Source organism: Diospyros lotus, chromosome 12 (genome assembly GCF_014633365.1).
Source record: "Diospyros lotus cultivar Yz01 chromosome 12, ASM1463336v1, whole genome shotgun sequence".
Classification (NCBI taxonomy): domain Eukaryota; kingdom Viridiplantae; phylum Streptophyta; class Magnoliopsida; order Ericales; family Ebenaceae; genus Diospyros; species Diospyros lotus.
The window spans coordinates 13,603,543-13,623,978 of NC_068349.1; the positions used below are offsets into that span (position 1 = coordinate 13,603,543).

The 20,436-nt window shown below is 33.5% G+C and overlaps 1 protein-coding gene and 1 long non-coding RNA gene across 3 annotated transcripts in view; both read left to right on the forward strand.

Annotated features, from left to right (window-relative positions):
* The window catches only part of LOC127786617 (tRNA nucleotidyltransferase cca2), a 122,253-nt gene extending 116,481 nt beyond the window's left edge, over positions 1 to 5,772 (forward strand). For both annotated transcript variants that reach the window (XM_052314123.1, XM_052314124.1), the window contains 2 exons: positions 5,135 to 5,232; positions 5,333 to 5,772. In XM_052314123.1, the coding sequence (XP_052170083.1) occupies positions 5,135 to 5,232; positions 5,333 to 5,437 (203 nt within the window). In that variant the 3' untranslated portion in view covers positions 5,438 to 5,772. The remainder of the gene's footprint in view (positions 1 to 5,134; positions 5,233 to 5,332) is intronic.
* A 12,443-nt stretch (positions 5,773 to 18,215) lies between these two features.
* On the forward strand, positions 18,216 to 19,072 carry LOC127814041 (uncharacterized). The gene is made up of 3 exons (XR_008026258.1): positions 18,216 to 18,544; positions 18,625 to 18,744; positions 18,880 to 19,072. It is a non-coding gene; the product is annotated as an uncharacterized LOC127814041 (long non-coding RNA).
* Positions 19,073 to 20,436: the final 1,364 nt, after the last annotated feature.

Below are 20,436 nucleotides of genomic sequence, written 5' to 3' on the forward strand. Positions count from 1 at the left end.
GAAACCCTAGGCATACAAAGGAGACTTGCTTGTCTTTACATGATAGACCTATTAAGGGAAAGGATAGAAGGCAAGAGGGACGTCATCAAGGTCATCTGTCAGAAGCTATCCAAACTAATGAGGGGCCACAACTAGAACCTGAAAAGGCTAGTCTCTCAAGGGAAGAACTAGTTTTCACACAGCAGCTAATGAATAAGATGAAGATGGATTCAAATGCCCCTTCTACATCACACTATGCTCGAGCAAGTATAGCTGGCAGTGCTCCTACTCAAGGTACTATTACAGCATTCTATTCCTCAAATTCTATAGAACAACCAACTTGTATCATAGATTATGGGGCTTCAACACACATGACTGGTTTGTCTAATTCCTACTTGACCTACACCCAATGTTCCGATAGGGAAAAGATTTGAATTACAGATGTCTCTCTCTCCTATTTCTGGAAAAGGGACTATTAATTGCAACAAAAACCTCAACCTGTCATCTATTCTTCATGTTCCTAATTTTGCAAGTAACTTGTTTTTTGTAAGTTCTATCACAAATTCCCTAAACTGTAAAATTACCTTTTTCCCTACCCATTGTGTTTTCTAGGAGGTGAGCACAAGGAAAACGATTGGCTCTAGTAGACTGGTTGATGGCTTGTACTTGTTGGACAATAAATCATTCTCAGTGCCCGAAAATCTCAGTTGAGAAGGAGCTAATGCAATGGCATCAAAGATTAGGACATCCTTCTTTTTTCAGTGATAGGGAAGATTATTCCTAGTATGAGTAAACAATGTAGTAATACCAATATATTTTGTGAAGCTTGTGAGTTCGGTAAACACACAAGAAGTACTTACCCTACACTTACTAAAAAGAGTCCTAAGCCTTTCATGATTGTCCATTCAAATGTTTGGGGACCTAGTAGGGTTAAAACACTGCTGGATACAGGTGATTCATTACCTTTATAGATTATTTTAGTCGAACAAGTTGGGTTTATCTTATGATGCATAAAAGTGAGGCTGGCCATTTTTTCAAGTCATTTCACAATATGGTAACTACTCAGTTCAATACAAAAATCCAAGTTCTCAAAAGTGATAATGGCTTAGAATATAAGGATAGTACTTTCCAAGACTACCTCCGAGATCAAGGAATCATACACCTAACTAGTTGTGTTGATACCCCTACTTAGAATGGTGTAGAAAAAAGGAAAAACAAACATTGTTTGGAGGTCGCCAAGTCTATGCTTTTTGCTATGCATGTTCCCAAAGTTTACTGGGGTGATGCAGTTCTTACTACTACCTATTTAATCAATAGGATGTCACTTACAACTCTCAATTTCAGAACATCTTTGAAACTTCTAATAGGAGTTTCTTCCTATACTATCCCTCCCAAGGTGTTTGGCTATACTTGCTATGTACGAAACCTCTCTCCTATAATTAGCAAATTAGACCCTCGAGCTCTCAAATGTATATTCATTGGGTATTCTGTTACCCAAAACAGGTACAAGTGTTACCATCCACCTACCCGAAAGTTCGTTGTCAGTATGATGTCATATTTAGAGAGGATGAGGGTTATTTTCAGTCCAACCTCTCACCTCTTCAGGGGGAGAATATCAGTCCCAAGGTACAAGAAGAGGTTTCCGTGCAATAGACTGATACTACTATTGATATGAGAGCAGAAGGTGGAGAAACTACTAATGATTTAAGGGCAGAAGGAGGAGAGGCTGCTGATGATTTTTATAATTCGGCTAATTTTTATTAACACGGGTAGGAGGAAGATCCAGGAAATGTTAATCGACAACAAGGACCAAACAAACCTGGGAATGGGGAGTTTTTGACTTATTTCTAGAGGAAACAAGCCCATCAACAAAGTCTACCTAGCCAAGAAGATTCTAAGGACCTCACTGATCCAGGTAAACACTCCACTGAATCTGAACAACTTACAATTTCCAGTCAATTTCTTGCAACTAACCTTGATCTTACTAATCTTGATGCTACAATTTCTAAAGCTAAACCTATTTCTAACTTTTCATTTAAACTCTTTGATTTGTACCTTCCTATAGCTATCAGAAAAGAAGTTAGGAGTTGTACACAGCATCCTATCTCCAAATCTGTTACTTATGATTCTCTGTCTGCCGCCTATAAGAATTTTCTATCCTGTTTAGAATCTGTAACAGTACCCACAGATTGGAAGCAAGCATGCTATCAATAAACCTTGCTGGAAACATGTTATGGAAGAGGAAATGAGAGCCTTAATGAAGAATAATACATACAAGGCCATATATTGCGTATGCAGTAGGGGTTGTAAGCCAATTCATGCAGAATCTTAAGTCAATTCATATGAAGGTTGTCCATAGGATTTTAACGTATCTGAAAACAGCTCCTAGGAAGGGTTTAATGTTTTCTAATCGTAACCATCTGAATGTAGAGGGATACACGGATGTAGATTGGTCTGGATCTCTAGATGATAAAAGATCAACCTCAGGTTAGTATACCTTTGTTAGAGGTAATCTAGTCACATGGAGGAGTAAGAAACAATTAGTTGTGGCTAAGCCAAGTGCTGAAGTTGAGTATAGGGCAATGGCTCTAGGTGTATGTGAATTAGTATCGGTGAATAAGGTTCTAACAGAGCTAGGATTGCCTAAAAATGTGCCTCTTACTATATAGTGATAGCAAAGTTGCAATCAGTATTACTAACAATCTTGTTCAACATGATAGGACTTAAACACATTGAGATTGATAGACACTTCATAAAGGAGAAACTAGTCAATGGACAATTGTGCATCCCATTTGTTCAATCAAGGCATCATCTGGCTGATACCTTCACCAAGGCTTAACACAACAAGAACTTTATAACTATGATATCCAAGATGGGTATGGAGGATATCCATACGTCATCTTGAGGGAGAGTGTTGGAATCTTGGGTAAAAAAGGGCTGGCAAGACAACTGTTACAGCTGTAAATATATGGTTATTATGGAAAGGTTGACATTTGTGGTGCAAGACTGTAAATGGCAGATTCTATAGAGACAATCAAGGAAGACAACAAAGCAATCAAATATAAAGAATCATGAATGTATATGAGTTGTAATTAGGATGATTCTTGTATCTTCTTTCCTTTTGTATACTTTCCTTATGTATTCTTTCTTTTTGTTTTAAGATTCCTAAGCCGCAAATTATGAGGTTATAAATAGAGAATAATCCAAAGGGGCAAGGAGTCTTTGCCTACAATTTCAAAACCTAGTTGTTGCTATTTTACTCTATCCTTAACATGCAAATTAGGGATATGTTAGGAAAATTTTTTAATAGGCTAAAAAATTTGGATCCAAGGGTTAAGGGCAAAAGATTTTCTGCAAGATAAGAAATGTTGGCTTTAGGTGGGAAGGGTACTAGATCAAGAATGGAGTGAGAGTAGTAGCTATGAACAATCTCTAGAGGACTTTTATGAGCAAACCAATCAACAAAATTAGTGTAAGCAAAGAGAACAGTTGGTGTCAAAGAGGCGGAAAAAATGATCCAATCTTATTGATTCAAAGGCTCAAACAACCATTATATACACGCCTATCACAATAGGTAGTTTCCTAAGTCTAATTAGGAACTTTCCTAATTAGATGATTCCTAGACTACCTTAGGAAATATATACAAAATGAAAATATGTACAACTGTGAAATTATAGAGCAAATACAAATCAATCAAATCAGTGTGCATATGGACGTTACAATTAGATCAGATTAGGAAAGGCATAAATTAGGAAAGTAGGGCATCTTCTCGTATTTCTAACGCTGGTGAGTGTATGTCATACATTCCCATCTTACTCAAGAGCTTGTGATACATTTGACTAGATAATCCCTTAGTCAAAATATCCGCCAGCTGCTCTCCTGTAGGGACAAAGGGAGAACATGTTAATCCACTCTCAAGTTTCTCTTTGATGAAGTGTCGATCTACCTCCACATGTTTGGTCCGGTCATGTTGAACTGAGTTATGGGCTATGCTTATTTCGGACTTATTGTCACAATAAAGCACGCGTAGGAGTTGTCCACTTGACTTTCAAGTCATTCAATACAATTTTAACCACAACAATTCACAAATACCTAGAGCCATATCTCTAAACACCCCCAATGGTTTGTTTTTTGCCAATTTAGTCCCTGTGCTCTCATGAAAGAGCCAAATAGCCCCTCCATTAAAAATCATTTGTGAGCTAGGTTTTATAAGCTGTGATTTGAAAAGATATTGAGGATGGAATTGGGGCCAAGTCATACATTGTTGTGTAGGAGTGTACTTAAAAGTTTAACCAACGTGAGTTAAACTAATGTCGCCTGTGCTGATTTTTAACAGAAGGGCTATTTTGGCTATTTCATCAAAGTACAGGTGCTAAATTGCCAAAAAACGAACTACAGGGAGTGTTTGAGCAGAAGGGCCAAACCAGAAGGGATGTACGGGCAAGTTACCCTAAAATTTAATCAACTGAGAACGATAAAGATCTGACAGCAACTTGACCCTTTACTGAGGGCCCAGATATTTGTTGCAAGTATGTGTGGTATTGAATTTAGAGATGTGTGTATATGGGGGGGAATGAGGAGTACTCGAGATTCCACCTGGAAGGATCATTTTGTACTTGACTTAGCTTTTGGTCAGAAATAGTTGATCATAGATAAAAATGATTGATGAGCTAAATTTCATGTAGCTAACTTGACTTGGCTGGATTAAGGGTTTGTATGGTTATTATTTTTAAAGATCCGTTTTACCAAAAATCTGGCTCCCTACCAGCTCCATGAACTGGAGAAATAGGGGGGGGGGGGGGGGGGGGGCTTAGCTTATTAACTCCAAAATTTGTGAAGAACGTGTCTTTTCGGAAGACGGAAAACATGCCAGAATTGATTATTGTTGCAAACCTACCTTCAGTTTTTCTATGCCATGGAAGCAAGAAAGTGTGGACTAGGCCATCCCATCAGTGGCAACTAGGATAAAAGGTAGTTGTAGAATGACATCTGGGGATTAGACTATGACCAATTGTCAAGTCGGTGAATGGGACCTGCAAATTTTCATTTGATAATTCACTTTTTGATGTTCCTTTTAATGTCCTGCCTGCATACTAGAAATGGTGGACAAACGTCATCCTATGCACACAATAAAAATTCTCTCTACAAAATACAGGGTTGGAGAGAGTCTGGGAAATGAAGCCACTGGTGAATGGGAAGGATATAATGAGTGTTTTGCAGCTTAAAACTGGAGGTCCGCTTGTAAGGGAATGGGTAAGTCAATTATTTCTGTTGCCAAAATACTCGGAAAAAAAAAAACATGTAGTTGGGAGGGATGGTGATTTTGACTAATGATTGATCCCGTGCTTGGCAGCAACAAAAACTGCTTGAATGGCAGCTGGCACACCCCCACGGGACTTCAGAGGATTGTCTTGATTGGATGAGGGAAACCCATACCAAACGCGCAAGGGTGGAGTAATTTTCAACGATGATTGATTATTTATTCTAACTCCTTTCCCAGCCTCATCCTAATTGACGAGCAGCAGCAGTAACAGCAGCCTACATGTCTGCTTGGAGGTTTTGGCGGCTTCATGCATAGCAAAGCGAAGGGAGAAAGAAAAAGGGAGGGAAGAAAGTCAGCCAGCCACAGGGCAGAGGAGAGGCGGGAAGTTTTAACATTTATTCCTAGAATTTGTCAATGTACAACTAACTAATGGGAGAATCGGGGGCGGGGGTGGTGGATGATCCTGTCGATTGAGAGATGATAGAGCTTAATTTTATATATATTTTTATTTAATTTTAAACTTAATTCTATATTATTTGTCATATTTAAAGTGTAAGTTTATATGAATTTTACATCATTTGAATCTTTTTGTAGGAATCAAGTAAAGTAAAGGAGATAAAGTCAAGAAATTGGGCTCTTAAGAATATATTTTTAATTAATTTATAATATTAATTTTGATATTATAAATTAATTAGTGGTGAACTCATGTGTATCACACGGGAGAGTTTAATTTAAAAATAAAAAATTAAACTCGTTATTTTAAATAAATTTAATAGAATTGATAATTATAATTTTTTTAATAATCAAGTTTTTTATCAAAATTTAAGTTTAATTAATTATTTGTTAGTTAATATGTTAATGAAAAATATTCTTAATCTAATATATCGTTATTCAATGTGTTAAAGAATAATTAACACATTAAATAAGTTATTTGATAAAATATTTATAAATTTTTTTATTTATTATATTATATTTATTTATAAATAAATATTATAAAATTTAAAATATATTCACTCAAAAACGTTCGTTTTATTTATTATATTATAAATATAAATTAAAATTTTTAAATATGAGTAAAAATTAGCTTGTTAATAATAACAAAATTTATAAATATGAATTTTGATTTCTGTTTTAAAATTACAATACTTTAAATATTAATTAGTATTGAAAAATTCAAATATTTAATAACTTTAAATAATTTTTTATGAATTTTTTAAAATATTATATTTTTTAAATTATAATATAATTATTAAAATAAAATTAATAATTAATTAATTACTACATTTGATTTAATGCAAATTTTTTAGGGAAAAAATTTATCATTGATTGACACTTGATAAAATATTGTTTAATTATTTTATTTTAATGTTATATATATATATAAAATAAAGATATAAAGATAAAATTTTAAATAAATAAATAATTTTTTTACGACATCATTAATAGTTCAAGTTGTCTATTAATATTTTTTAAAAAATTTATGTAAATTTAATACAAATTTTAGAGGTAAAAAATAGCTTGACAGATTTTTAGAAGAAAAAAAAATTGCAAACTATTCTACTTTAATATAATAAATTATATTATATATTATTATATTATATAAAGATAAGATTTTATTTAATAGAAAATTTTATGTAACCTAATTAATATTTTAAGTATCTATTCATACTTCTCATAAATAGTATTTATTTTTAATTGATTGATGGATTAATTAAATATTTAATATTTACATAATAATGTATTGAAAAACTCATGATTAAAATTAAAAAATCTTATGTATTTAAAATTTATTATTAATTTTACAATAATTAATACTTATTATTTTGAAGTAATTAGAAAATTTAAATTATTAATAGAAATTACAAAATGAAAATTATTAAATGCAATGAGTATCAAATGTAAATTATTAATGGGGGAAATTTTTTTTTTTAGATTATCTTATTTTTATATATATAAAGATTAATAAATAAGAGGCAGCGGTGCAATTCAAACGACAATTGGAGAAAAGATTGGAATTGAAGTTGGACATTAATTTAGATTATTAAACAGAAAGGATGCACAATTGGAGGAGGAGTTTAAGGCCATTAAAGAATTGCAATTGAAGGAGAATGTTAATTGGAGTGGAAACCGTGCACCTATAAATAGAATATTATGGGGGAGAAAAAGGCACAAGATTGGGAGAGAAAAATGGAGGGAGAATTGAAAAAGACAGTGGCAGGCATTGGATTCTGGAAGAAAAGGAGTCGCATAATAGCTCTGTTCAATAATTTGTTCATGATTTTATGTAATTCATAAATAACACGTAAATATATGCAGTCAAGATAAGCAAAGTGATGAATAAAGATTGTTGCCACAAAAATTTGTAACTAAACCTCTTAATTACTAAAATTAGTCACAATAAACTATATTTAGACACTTGATCGCTCAAAAAAATTTAACCCTAAATTGTGCGCCAAAAAGAAACAAATGAAAGAACTAACAATCACTTAAAGAATTAAAATTCAATTGATTAAGACCCCTAGGGTTTTCTAAATTCACCTAATAAATTTACTTTATCAAATTACTTCAACTTTGGTTGATTAAGTTACAAACTATGTCAATCAAACACTCTAATTTATTTGTTAGCTTATGTCTAGGTCTAACACAAGTTTATTCAACTAACCTAACTCATTATATATCTATGTGAATTAGAATTAGAAAATACATTAAGCATAGGTACTTATAACATGAAAATAATCATCACAAATATAATCAAAGATTGCACACGTAATCAAATAAATATATTTCTCAATTAACACATGTTATTTTGTTCTAGAGTCTATTTCTTAGTTATCTATGTCTAGCATCATAAGAAATCTCAAGTCATGTAATTGATGATCAAGTAATTATAAGTATTAAATTTAGAACAAAATAAGCATAGTTGATGTAACAATCACAACCAAATATTGAGTAAATTACAAAAGTTTCAATTGGTAGAATTCTTTAGAAACCCTACACAATTATTTAGCCACTCATAATGAATAAAATATTCTCAAAATCAATCAAAAGTTGTTGCATAATTGAAATCCTAAACAATTAAAAAAAACAAAAAATAAAAGCTTAACAGAAGAATAAAGAAAGCTCCATGCCCAAATCTGAATATGGAAAGAAGTAAAATTTTAATAATATGGAAATCAATTATACTCGATACAATATGATATTATTAGTGTATGCCTTACAGCTTAAATATTAAGTTATATTTCATACATCAAGATTTGATATATTAATGAGTAATATATTTATTTGTTTTATATTCATGATATTCAATTGGCACATCTTTATCTTTTATATTTAATTATATAATATGCCTAAAGACAAAGTCCCTAGGCATAATCTCTGCAAAAAAAAAAAAATAATAAAATGTGATTTTAATTGTAAGATCTTTAATACATGCAAGAGTATACCTTAAAATGCCTTTAATCAAAAGTGTCATTGAGATAAGACATCAATGACGCAAAAAAATCGATGTGTACTATACTATGGCAATTGATCTTACAAACTGAGCATTGGATACTTAAGTTAGTACGCAGTTGCTTGTTGGAGAACAAGTGCACTAGACCATGACCCAACTCGAGAATCTCAAATGGATCTTACAAAAAGTGTGTAAGAAAATCTCTTGTGGGAGTTGTACAAGTGATCATTCGACTTGAAATCACCATAGTGCTTTACATATAGATTTGTATGTTTTGACACTGTTATGGAAGTATTTTAATAAAAAGTGAGTACGACAATAATTGGGTATACCATGAAGCATGCGAAGGCTATGAGTGGTCAATATAAAATTCATCAATCTCGATTAGAGGGAGATATGTCTCATGGGCCCTTTGGTGAAAAATAACTTGAAGTCTGTGGTCACAACTAGATGTTGATCCAAAGAAAGTCATCTTCTCAATAGACCAAAGAATATCATGATCAAATTAAATAGGAATTGACACTCTTCAAGCATTGATTTTAAATTTGTGTTTAAAGAGGTAATCATTTGTCCTCTCCTCTGTAATATATTCCTTAGAAGAGATCCTAAAAGAATTTATGATTAAAATTTTTTATTTGTTTACTATGCTCATAATTTATAAATTCTCTCAGTAGTATTAGAGCCAACTTCATAAAAAATGGATTATGTATATGTTTGGTTTGTTTATTTGATTAAATTTATTATGAAATATAATTTAATATAGGGTAAATCAATGATTTTAATAAGATTAAATTCGATATTTTATGAGAAATAATCGACGATTTTAATGAGATTAGAATCAATTATCTTATGAAAAAGAATTTGTGCATGAAGGATGGAATAATATATTATTGATTTGATAAATGAATAGGAAAATAATTTCACAAAAAAAAAAAAAGAATTTATAGATATGAATTAGAGTTGAATTTGGAAGACCGTTGTTAGGAAGCTGAGCTGAAAGTTTCTTCCTTCTTCCTTAGGGTTCCTTAGCCGCCAAACCAACCTTCCTCCTCTTTTTCTTCTTCTTCTCTACAATAATTCTCTCCCCTCTAATTCCATACTACTACTACTACTACTACTACTACTTTACAACGTTTATTTTTGGAGTCACTGTGAGTGAATGAATGCAAGGAAGACCGACCGACCGACCGCCCCTCTTTAAGTTTATTCTCCTTTATATATAAACAAACTTAAATATTTTATTTTAAGAATTTTTTTATTTTTTTTATTGAAATTGTTCTTTGTTGAAAAACCTTGGATTGGATGGGCTGCCAACCTACCTACTGACTACTGTTACTGTTAGCAGCCGGGGCTTTTTCTTTATTTATTTTTTATTTTTTTCTCTTTTTTGTATAAATAAATAATAAAATTAAGATCGTAATTATATTTATATTCAACTATTATTTTAATTAAATATATATATTATTAATTGTTGTTCTAAATATTCATTTCTTTTTTAATTTGGCCAAATAGACTGATATACCATGAATTTAGAGTCAATTTTCAATTTTATCCTATTTTGACTTTTACTTCAATTTAGTCATCAAACTTTCACTTTTGTTTCAATTCTATTCTCGATCGAGCAAGTGTGTGTCGCTGCTTATGTGGCAACTGATGTGTCAAATAACGAACACGTCAACAAAAATGGTATCATTTCTAGGCCTGCTCATCAATGAGCATAACCAAAATGATGTCGTTTTGTCGTGTTGTTCTTCGCCTTCTGTAAATCTATTGTTCTTTCAGTGGAAGAAGAATTGGAACAAGGAGAGTTGTTTTTTAGGAAGAGAGCAACTAGAGTCCACCTCTGTCCTGAAGACCATTAGAAACCCAAGCCCACCGACTTCCTCCTTAACCTTGTCTTCCTCCTTTAGCAATGGCGGTGACAGCAACGGCGATGGCGGCAGCGAGTCCACCGACACGGTAGAGGTGACGGTGGTTTCTAACAACCTATCTCAGAAGTGGCAAAAACCCACCACCAGCTCGAGTCCAGGACTTGACTCAAAGCTCCACCTAGTCTTACCACTACTCGACATTGCCTCCGCCGCTGTTGCCACGCCAGAAAAATGCTGGCTGGGGATCGAAGACTAGGAGGGTGTGCTGTCTAAATTGGTCTCCACCTCACCGACCCAAGAGCAGTATATTCTCCAATAGATCATGGGTGACAGGACGACCCCTTAATAGGCCTCAACAAGCTATTCCAAACCAACGCCCCTATCTCTGTTCTTCCACTTCCCATCTCTCGTGTCATTGTCTTCCTTTTATTTGAAACTTTAATCACAAAAGTAGAAACTTTAATCGCAAAAGGGATGGGGGTTTTATGCACAGGCAAAACGATGTCATGTTGGTCGTGCTCATTGACGAGCAAGCCTAGAAACAATGTTGTTCTTGCTGATGTGTTCATTATTTGACACATCAGCTACCACGTAAGCAGTAGCACACACTTGCTTAATCGAGGATAAAATTGAAACAAAAGTAAAAATTCGATAACCAAATTAAAGCAAAGGTTAAAACAAGATAAAATTGAAAATTGGCCCTAAGTTTAGGATATATCGGTCTATTCGGCCTTTTAATTTTTAAATTTCACTATTTCCTAATGTACACTACTATTCTATTCGAAATTTATCTTTTACTATATTTTTTTTTAATTTGTATTTAAAATTTATTCTCCGAAAATTTATTTTCCCAAACCATTCAATTATTAAAATTTTAGAATAAATATTTGCATAGATTAAAAACACATCCATGCCCCTATACTTGTCTCATTTAACCGCTTATGCCCTTTTACTTTTACTTGAGGGCCTATTGTGTCCCTCAACTTGCAAAAGACACCCATTACACCTCTCATTTCAAAATTTAGGATCCATTACACTCTTCATTTTCCACGAAGTAGCGCATGTGAAATGATGCTCATTTGAGAAACCTCAAACAATTTAATTGCATGCTAAAAGAAAATGAAAATATTCAAAGACCAAAATACCTTTACCATTACAAACAAAATAACCCCCAATACAAATCATTCCCTTACAATCAAACCCATTCTCTTTCTCCATAAGACCCGAGTTGCCAACCGTCGTGTAATCACCATGCTACTGTCGATCGCAACTCATGACTAGGTAAGATCGACTGTCTCCTCCTCACTTTTTGTGATTTTTGTTAGATTTTCCATTTACATATAATTTGGGATGTGATTTATAATTCAAAATCAAGTTTAGGATGAGATTTGAGCATTTGTGGGCGTGCTTTTGAGCATTTGTGGACGATTTCGTGTTTTAACGAGGAAACCCATCGCGAGGAAACCTATTGGAATCGATGGGATGGTTTTATCGGGTTTCATCTATGGATTTCATAGGGATGGTTTCATATGGATTTCATCGAGATGATTTCATTGTAGATGGGTTTCATTGGGATGGTTTTTATCGATTAAAACCATCGAGATGAAACCCGAGATGAAGCCCAAAGCGATGAAGCTCAATCGGGCTTCATTGCTTCATCAGGCTTCATCCGTAGATGAAGCCCAATGGGTTTCATCAGATTAGGTTTTTTTAAATATGCATTATTTTTTTAAATAAAAATAAATGTCCAAAAAAGATCTTAAATTTGAATTTTTATGAATCAATGTCCAAAATTCAGGTTTCTTTCGGGTTTTAAGTATCTTTAGGCTATTGAAAATTCAGTGCTTCTCTTCTTGATCCAATTTCTATTTTTGTATTATTTTTTTTCTTTTTTCTACAGATGAATGACCAACAAACTAGGCAATTTACATATGTTCACGCTAACCAAATAGTACTATTCAGAATGTGGTGTACTACTCACTATGGGATCAACCACTTTGGCTTAGTTCGTGAGGCTCTCAACCATTATGCAGAGTTGGATAGATTCATGCAAGGTCCACTAGGGCATTTCTTGTAGATCCCTTTGTCCCTTAATTTGACTACACTATAATTGATATGCTAAGTTCTGGTTAGAGATGTGACATTTCCTAGTGCCCACCACAATGAAATGTGGTTCAAGATTGGCGACGTTCCATGTAGGTATGAGAAGCAAGAGTTCATATTTATCAGTGGACTCCGATTTGGCCCAATTGATAAATAAAGTTTTGGAGCAAGGCCTTTTGAGTTGAATAGTTTACGAGTGCAGCTATTCCCACCGCAACAAAAAGTGGTGTCCAAGGATAACATAAAAGTACAACTCAGTACCAGACATTATCTGGCTGTAGAGGATGTCCTGAAGCTGGGTTACATTGCCGTCATGAACATGATATTATTAGGCCACAATGAGCGCACAAATATGGAGGATTTCTTGTGGATAATGATCGACGATTTACAAGCATTTCAGGCGTTCCTGTGGGGTACATACATCTATAATAAGAGTTTATATTACCTCCAAATGATTACTAGCCATGGGAAGCTGACTCGTGAGGTTAGGAAGAAAATCAACATTTATGGTTTTGTTTGGACGTTTTAGGTACCAAGGTTGTTAAAATCGGGATTTTAAGTGGGATCGAAAAAGTGTCCATTAAATCGGATCGTAAAATCGAATCGTAAAATCGTAAGATTTTAGAGATAATTAAAAATACCCTTCAATTTTTGTAAATATATGTTTATAATAACATAATTTTGTAGAAAATGAATTAATATCTTTTAATAACCTGATTATTCCTTATTATAGTTCAAAAAATGATACTTCCAAAATATAGCTCAAAAACTAACCAGTTGATATAGGCAATTTAGAGGCAAAATATAGCTTAAAATTCTTTAGAGGATTCTTTCAACGTCTTCCATTAGATTTATGTTGCATTTTTTTCTTGATTTAACATTGATTAAATCAAGTAAAATCCCGATTTGGGGTTTGGTGGTCCATTAATTAATTACTTGTTTGTCTTGATTTACTTATGTAATCAATGTTAAATCAAGTAAAAATTATAATTTAAATCAAGTAAATTGGAACTTATGCAATTAATGTTAGATGTTATGTGACATTGGAACTTATGCAATCAATGTTAAATCAAGTTCCAATTTAGAGGCAAAATATAAAAATTTATTGCATAAGTTCCAATGTCAGATGCTATGTGACATTGAGACGTTGGAAGCATCCTCTAAATTGCAACTTAAATCAATGAAAGTCTTTGAATCGTAAAATCGTTTAGGGATATTTGAAGCGTAAAATCGTAAAATCGTATATGTAAAATCGAGATTTTATAGGATTTTATCTCAAATTGGATTTTACATGGGATTTGAATCGATTAGGGGTCTTCGAATCGTAAAATCGTAAAATCGTACGCATAAAATCGGGATTTTAACAACAATGTTAGGTACAATTAGTAATATCTTACTCTCAATTTTGTATTACCTTACATTATTGTATATGATTTGTCTATACTAACTAAATGTTTGTTTTGTTTTGTTTTTAAATATAAAACTTTTTGCTCTCTACAGTGGTAATTGATCAAGACTTTCCCATGGGTTGAGAGTACATAGGCTACAAGACTATCCGACCCAATCACAATCCCCAGGAGCAGAAAGTGATTGTCCTAAAAAATGCCAAAATAAATAAATTACAATGAATACCTTATGAATGTAAGTGTTAAGCTCAAGGGTAGGTAAATACGATTTTGACAATAATAAAAATATTTTTATGATATAAAAGTATTTCTTTCCCATATAAAAAGTAAATTTATTTTGAATTAAAAGTTGGTACAAAGAGTAAATTTATTTTAAATTAAAAATGGATTGTCTTTAGACATGTTTCCTTATTTTGATCATTTATGTCTCAAAAGTTTATATTTGAATTTTCATTTCTTGATAAATGCATTTCTTATTTATGCAAAAAGTATATTTATTTTGAATTAAAGAGAATTGCTTTTAAACATGTGTTTCTCTTACTCAAGTAAAAAGTAAATTTATTTTGAATTAAAAGAGAATTATTTTTAGACATGTTTTTTCTTTTTCATACAAAAAAATAAATTTATTTTGAATTAAAGAGAATTGGTTTTAAACATATGTTTCTCTTACTCATGTAAAAATTAAATTTATTTTGAATTAAAAGAGAATTGTTTTTAGACATATTTTCTTGTTTTAATCATTTATATCTCAAAATCTTACATTTGAATTTTCAAATTTTAAATTAAAGGAGAATTATTTTTACATGTGTTTTCTTTTACTCATGCAAAAAGTAAATTTATTTTGAATTAAAGAAAAATTACTTTTAGACATGTTTTCTTGTTTTAATCATTTATATCTCAAAAGCTTATATTTGAATTTTAAAATCTTGATTTCTCATGCAAAAAAATAAATTTATTTTGAATTAAAAATGAGACATGTTTTATTATTATTTGAGAAAGCTTAAACATTTTTTGAATTTCAAATTTCATATTAACCTTTTCTTTAATGGCTAGTGTGTTTGGATGATGTATATACATAAGGTAAGTATGGAGGCTCAAGGTGTAGAACAAACTTGATAGACATTCAAACAAGAGTGAGAAAGTTTGAAGTGCTGGAAGTGTGTTGGTTGGTAGAATTTTCAACCGTTGGTGACTTGTTTATAATTGTCTTTGGTTATAAGTTTGTTATTTTACTCACTTATTGTGTGAGGGGATTGTATTTGCTAGTAGTGTGCTAGTGGTTCTTGTTTAAACAAGAGATTGTATGTTGGTTATAGCTCCAATTAAAAACTAGTATTGATTCTCCCTAGTGGAACTTCAAGTTAAGTCTTCAGAGAGATTATTAGACTCTTTAGAGCTAAAGTTCTATAAATTTCTCTTGTTCTATGTGATTTTATTGATTTCAATTCTACTGCAATCACCACATATTAAGATCAAAAATTTAAAAGTTTTCAAAAGAATTAAAATTATTAATTTTTGAAAAACCCAATTCACCCCCTCTTGGGTATTTTTCTAGGCAACAGTAAGTGTGTAACCTATCCTAATTTTGTTTCTTTTTTATATAATATATGTCTAAATAATTCAATTTTTTGGAGGCACAAGGATTGAGTACGATGCGCGTGCCCACCGATGCAAAGCGGGACACGAATTTTTGGAGGTTCTTTAACCCTCTGCACTCGGTTGCGATCAACGTCTACAAACATGGGGGTGACGATGACGAGGAGGAGGGTGGAGGCAGGGAAGGTAGGGATGGGGACGTAGGCAGGGTGGGTGGGGATGAGGAAGAGGCAGGTAGGATGGCTGAGGAAGAGGTTGCAGGCAGGCGATTCAACAAGGAATGAAAAGATAAGGAGGAGTCTGTTCGTAAAGAGAGGAGGTCAGAGTTGAGGCATGAGGCAGGACTCCCTCTGAGGCTAGGGTATAATTATTATAATAATATTTTTATATAAAGAGTAATCATTTATTTGTAATTGTTTTTTTTTTTCCTTTTGCAGATCACCGATATACTAACTGAAGCACTGGAGTTGTTGCGAAGTGTGGACACAGTTGAGGCAAGTGGAAAGGAGGCAGGAAGCGTTGTTTACTCATCTAAGCATCCCGGCCATTCCCGATTCCCCAAATCACGCCAATGATGGTGACGATCAGCAGGGAGATGGTGATGATCAAATAGATCCTAATCATGATTATGAGAAGGACCAGACATCTCCATCTGTTGTAAGCTCCAAATTCACTTTTATAGTTTACATATCAATTTATACTACCATCTTGTAACGATTAATTTCTGTACAGTTGTAGGAGGAAATGGTTATGGTCGACAGATGAACTGTGTGAGACCAATTGCCATCGTAATTTCATCGACTAGCTTACACTGATCTAACATGATGGAAAAGGATAAAGAAGAATGTCGCAACCCAAACGGAGGGGATCGACATGGAGACAGTGCTGCCATTAAGAGCGGAGGGGACAAGAGAGGATGTTCCTTAACCGGATAATGTAGTGACTGGGGTGATGCGGATAGCCGAGGAAGTAACATAGCATCACCCAAAGCAAGTAGGGGACGATAATCCTAACTATTGGGTTTCAAGGAACAAAACGCAGCAAAAACTTTAAAAATTTTCAATCAACCAAACTCTTTGGTAGATCATGAAACCCAAAAAGATTGGATTTAGTTTGCAAATATATAATATTTTTCATTTGAAATATAGAACCGAAAATAAAACCAAAACCTTTTTGATTATCCAACGCAAGAAAAGGTTGAATCTTCGTACCATAAGGTGTCGCCCACCCTTTACAAGTGATCCACACCAAAGAAAAGCTTTATGAATGTCAATGAGCACACCTCTTAGGTCTGTTTGCATCAAACATGCAAGATTTAACCCAATTTTTCACAAAAAATGAGTTTCTTTCCTCAACTTTTTCTCAAAAGTTATTTTCTCTCTCTAAAGAGATGAAAACTCATGAGGCAAAAGCTATAAGAGGCCTTATATAGGGGAGAAGGAAATACCCTAGTCAAACTAGAGTTAAAACAAAGTCCTAGCACGTTGTGACCGTGCTGGGCCATGGCCAGCCTCTTATTGGGCTGGCCGCACATGCCTGGCTACCCACGCTAGGCTGCATGCTGGCAGGCCCCAAGCTATGCCAAATGTGGCCCGTTGCCACTTTTCACCCCATTTTCTTTTCTTGCTTAACTTTTGACATCCAATAGACTTTTTCGCGAGTGCTAGCTTGCCTCAAAAACCCATGAATTCATCCAAGCCTAAAACATTTTTCGATCCCACTGAATTTTCCATAGAACTTCACTTTGTTTGTGTGTAACCTTATAGGTTCACTATAAATATGGCAAATGGCAATTTAAAGAATCATACTACTAATCAAACTCTTTGATTATAATTCGTCATTTATGTCATCACATGATAAAAAATATCATCTTACCCTTAGACCAAGATTGATGTCTAGCAATGTATCATGGTCCCCATATCATAATGAAATGCAAACGGCACTTCAGATGAACCTTTCCGCGACGATTTTCGGTGCTATTTGATCTCTCTATCATAATGCCCTAGTATGGTCTAGAAATATGGTGAAATGTCAAACCTCCAACAACCAACGCTATGTGTACGAATACCAAGTCCACAACTCTTATAGTTGAATTAATAACTCTTATTAATTCTCAACTATCCGCATTAGCCAACGACTTCTTGAGTTGTGAGTTCATCATTCACATAAGGCATATACCTTTTAAGATTCTTACAAAGATTGATAGATCCCATATTGCGTACTCACCTACCTTCGTATGATTCAGATCATACCCAATAACCACCCTATTAGAGACCCATATTACTGGATCCCATATAGTGGTATCAAAGCATGACGCTCCTCATACAAGATAACTATGATACCTCAGGACAAGAGATTACTAGCACCTGTCGCCACATAGAACTCACAATTGACATTTAGTAAGAATTACTATTTAGGTGTTTTCAGGTTAGGTCATTCAATGATCTCATTCACCAATGAGCACCTACACACTTGTATTAGGGTCACCACACAAGTAGTCAATGAGATCAACTATCCTCCTTACGAGCATACATAGTTTATTGATCTTAACAATACTATAGAGCCCTCACTTTGTAGTCTTATGACTAGGAATAGTTTAAAAATGAAGCATAAGTCATTCAGTCTCATTAGTATGATCTCATCATAACCCGATTGACGTCACTACACTTTTTGGATTTCATCTAAATAGGAAAACATAAAGATGAACATATTACCAAGTATTAAAAGAAAAATACTTTTATTAATCAAAATATGTTCGAGATTAATAAGAGAATGAGCTAACTCACAACTCTTATAATTGGCTCCCAGGTTACAACTCCATCACTAACCCCCCCTAAGGGATATACTGCTACATCCGTTCCCAAGAAGAAATTGGGTAAGTATAAATAGTCAGTATATTTTCTATTTACATCAGTAATACATTTTCACCCTTATAATAATTCTTGGTTATTATAGACGTGTCATCGATCACATACTCCATCTATTACCAAGTGATCTCTATTTGATAAAGGACGAAACCCAATGGTTGGAGGGGTAGCACATTGACAGTTATGTGTTGCCTCAAATGGAAAAGAGGTATATTGTCTCGTACTCTAAAAATATAAACTACGCAGTTACGTCGACTTCATTTTTTGTGAGTGTTGAACACATTTACTCTTTTTTGTTGCATCTCTATTTCTTTCATGATTAATATAAAACATGTTCTTCTAGGCGTATATTCAAAGCTTCTGGAGTCAGAAATACCAAGGCACCAAGAGGAGTTTCGCACTTGCTAAGGCAATTGTCCCCGAAGATTGGGAAGGTTTTGTCTCAGGAACAATTGACGATGATATCCCTTGATGGACAGTTGACTATGTAAGTGTTACTTCATTTTATTGATGGATTTAGTCTCGTACGACTAACGTATTAAAAATGCACCCATTCTCTTGAGATGCAATTGATATTACGAGCATATTTCCGCACCTGCACCTCCATACATAAAATGGGAGGTGAAGAGTGTAACATCCTGGTATTTAAAAAAATAATAATAATTAATTTCTACATTTGAAATGATTGATTGGTGATTTTATGAGAGTTAGTTTAGTATAAAAATTAATTTTTGCAAATATGTAAATGAGAAGCCTTGTGGTTTGGTGGTCACACGCATGCGAGGGAATGAGGAGATCTTGGGTTCGAATCTTAAGGAGTAAAATGTTGAAATTTATTTCTAAGAAGAATGAGAGGTCACAGGTTCGAGTCTAAGTAGGCATGGATTTTTTGAAATTATTTTGGAGGTTCCATAGGCAACGTGAGAGAAAAGAAATTGGGAGAAAGGGAAAATTGAGCTTGAGAGAAAGAAATTGAAAAAAAGAATAGGTAGCACATCAAAGAGATTTAAAGAAAGAAATAGTCACTGTGAGCTTAAACAGTAAGGTATGTGCAAAACATCTGAAATTAAATGTAAGTTAATTTTAGTAATAGTTTTTTCTTATTATATTTAATTTTTGTTAGAAGAATTTCGAAGCATAACGTCAGTGATTTTTAACGAATTAGAAAAATCCTACCAGACGGACAGTAAACACTATTTCTGTAAAGGTTAATATGTTTTTTGTACAAATTATATAGTTATGATTTGCACATGATGACAGGAGAGTACCTAGGCATTAGGCTATGGATTTTTGACCGAACAGAGCTCGTGTTAGGGTCTTAGGAAAAATCATATGAGGTCACCAAAAGTCCAGGATGGATGAGGTGGACGGGCCTACATACATGATTCATTCCATGTTTTTCTATGATTATCATGAATTTATGATTTGTTATTTTACTTATTGTCTTTATTGAGTTTTAGGACTCACCCCTTATCACTAACCATATAGATGGCTCAAGTTCTAGAAAAGGGAAAGCAGTAATGGAGGAAATGTCATCGGTGGACATGGTTGATGTGTTGTGAAATGACTTCTGATGTTTATAGATTTTATTAATGAATTATCCTGTTTTGTATTATGTGTGTGTGGAACAAACGAATCTAGTGGTGAAAATAGGATTTTTACTATTTATTAGTAAATTATGAATTTTATGTAAATTTGTTCCCATAATCTCATTATGTCCCTTTAACAACTTTGAGATTCCAAACGTGTAGTCCGACCGAGATTTGAATGCCTTCCTTTACTATTTTTCTTTAGAGGCTCAAGTTCTCAACGAGCGAAGGCGACGAAACCTGGATCCCACCCTAGGTGTCCTAACTTATAGGGGCATATTCGACCTTCAAAAATTTAGCAAGTGGTCATG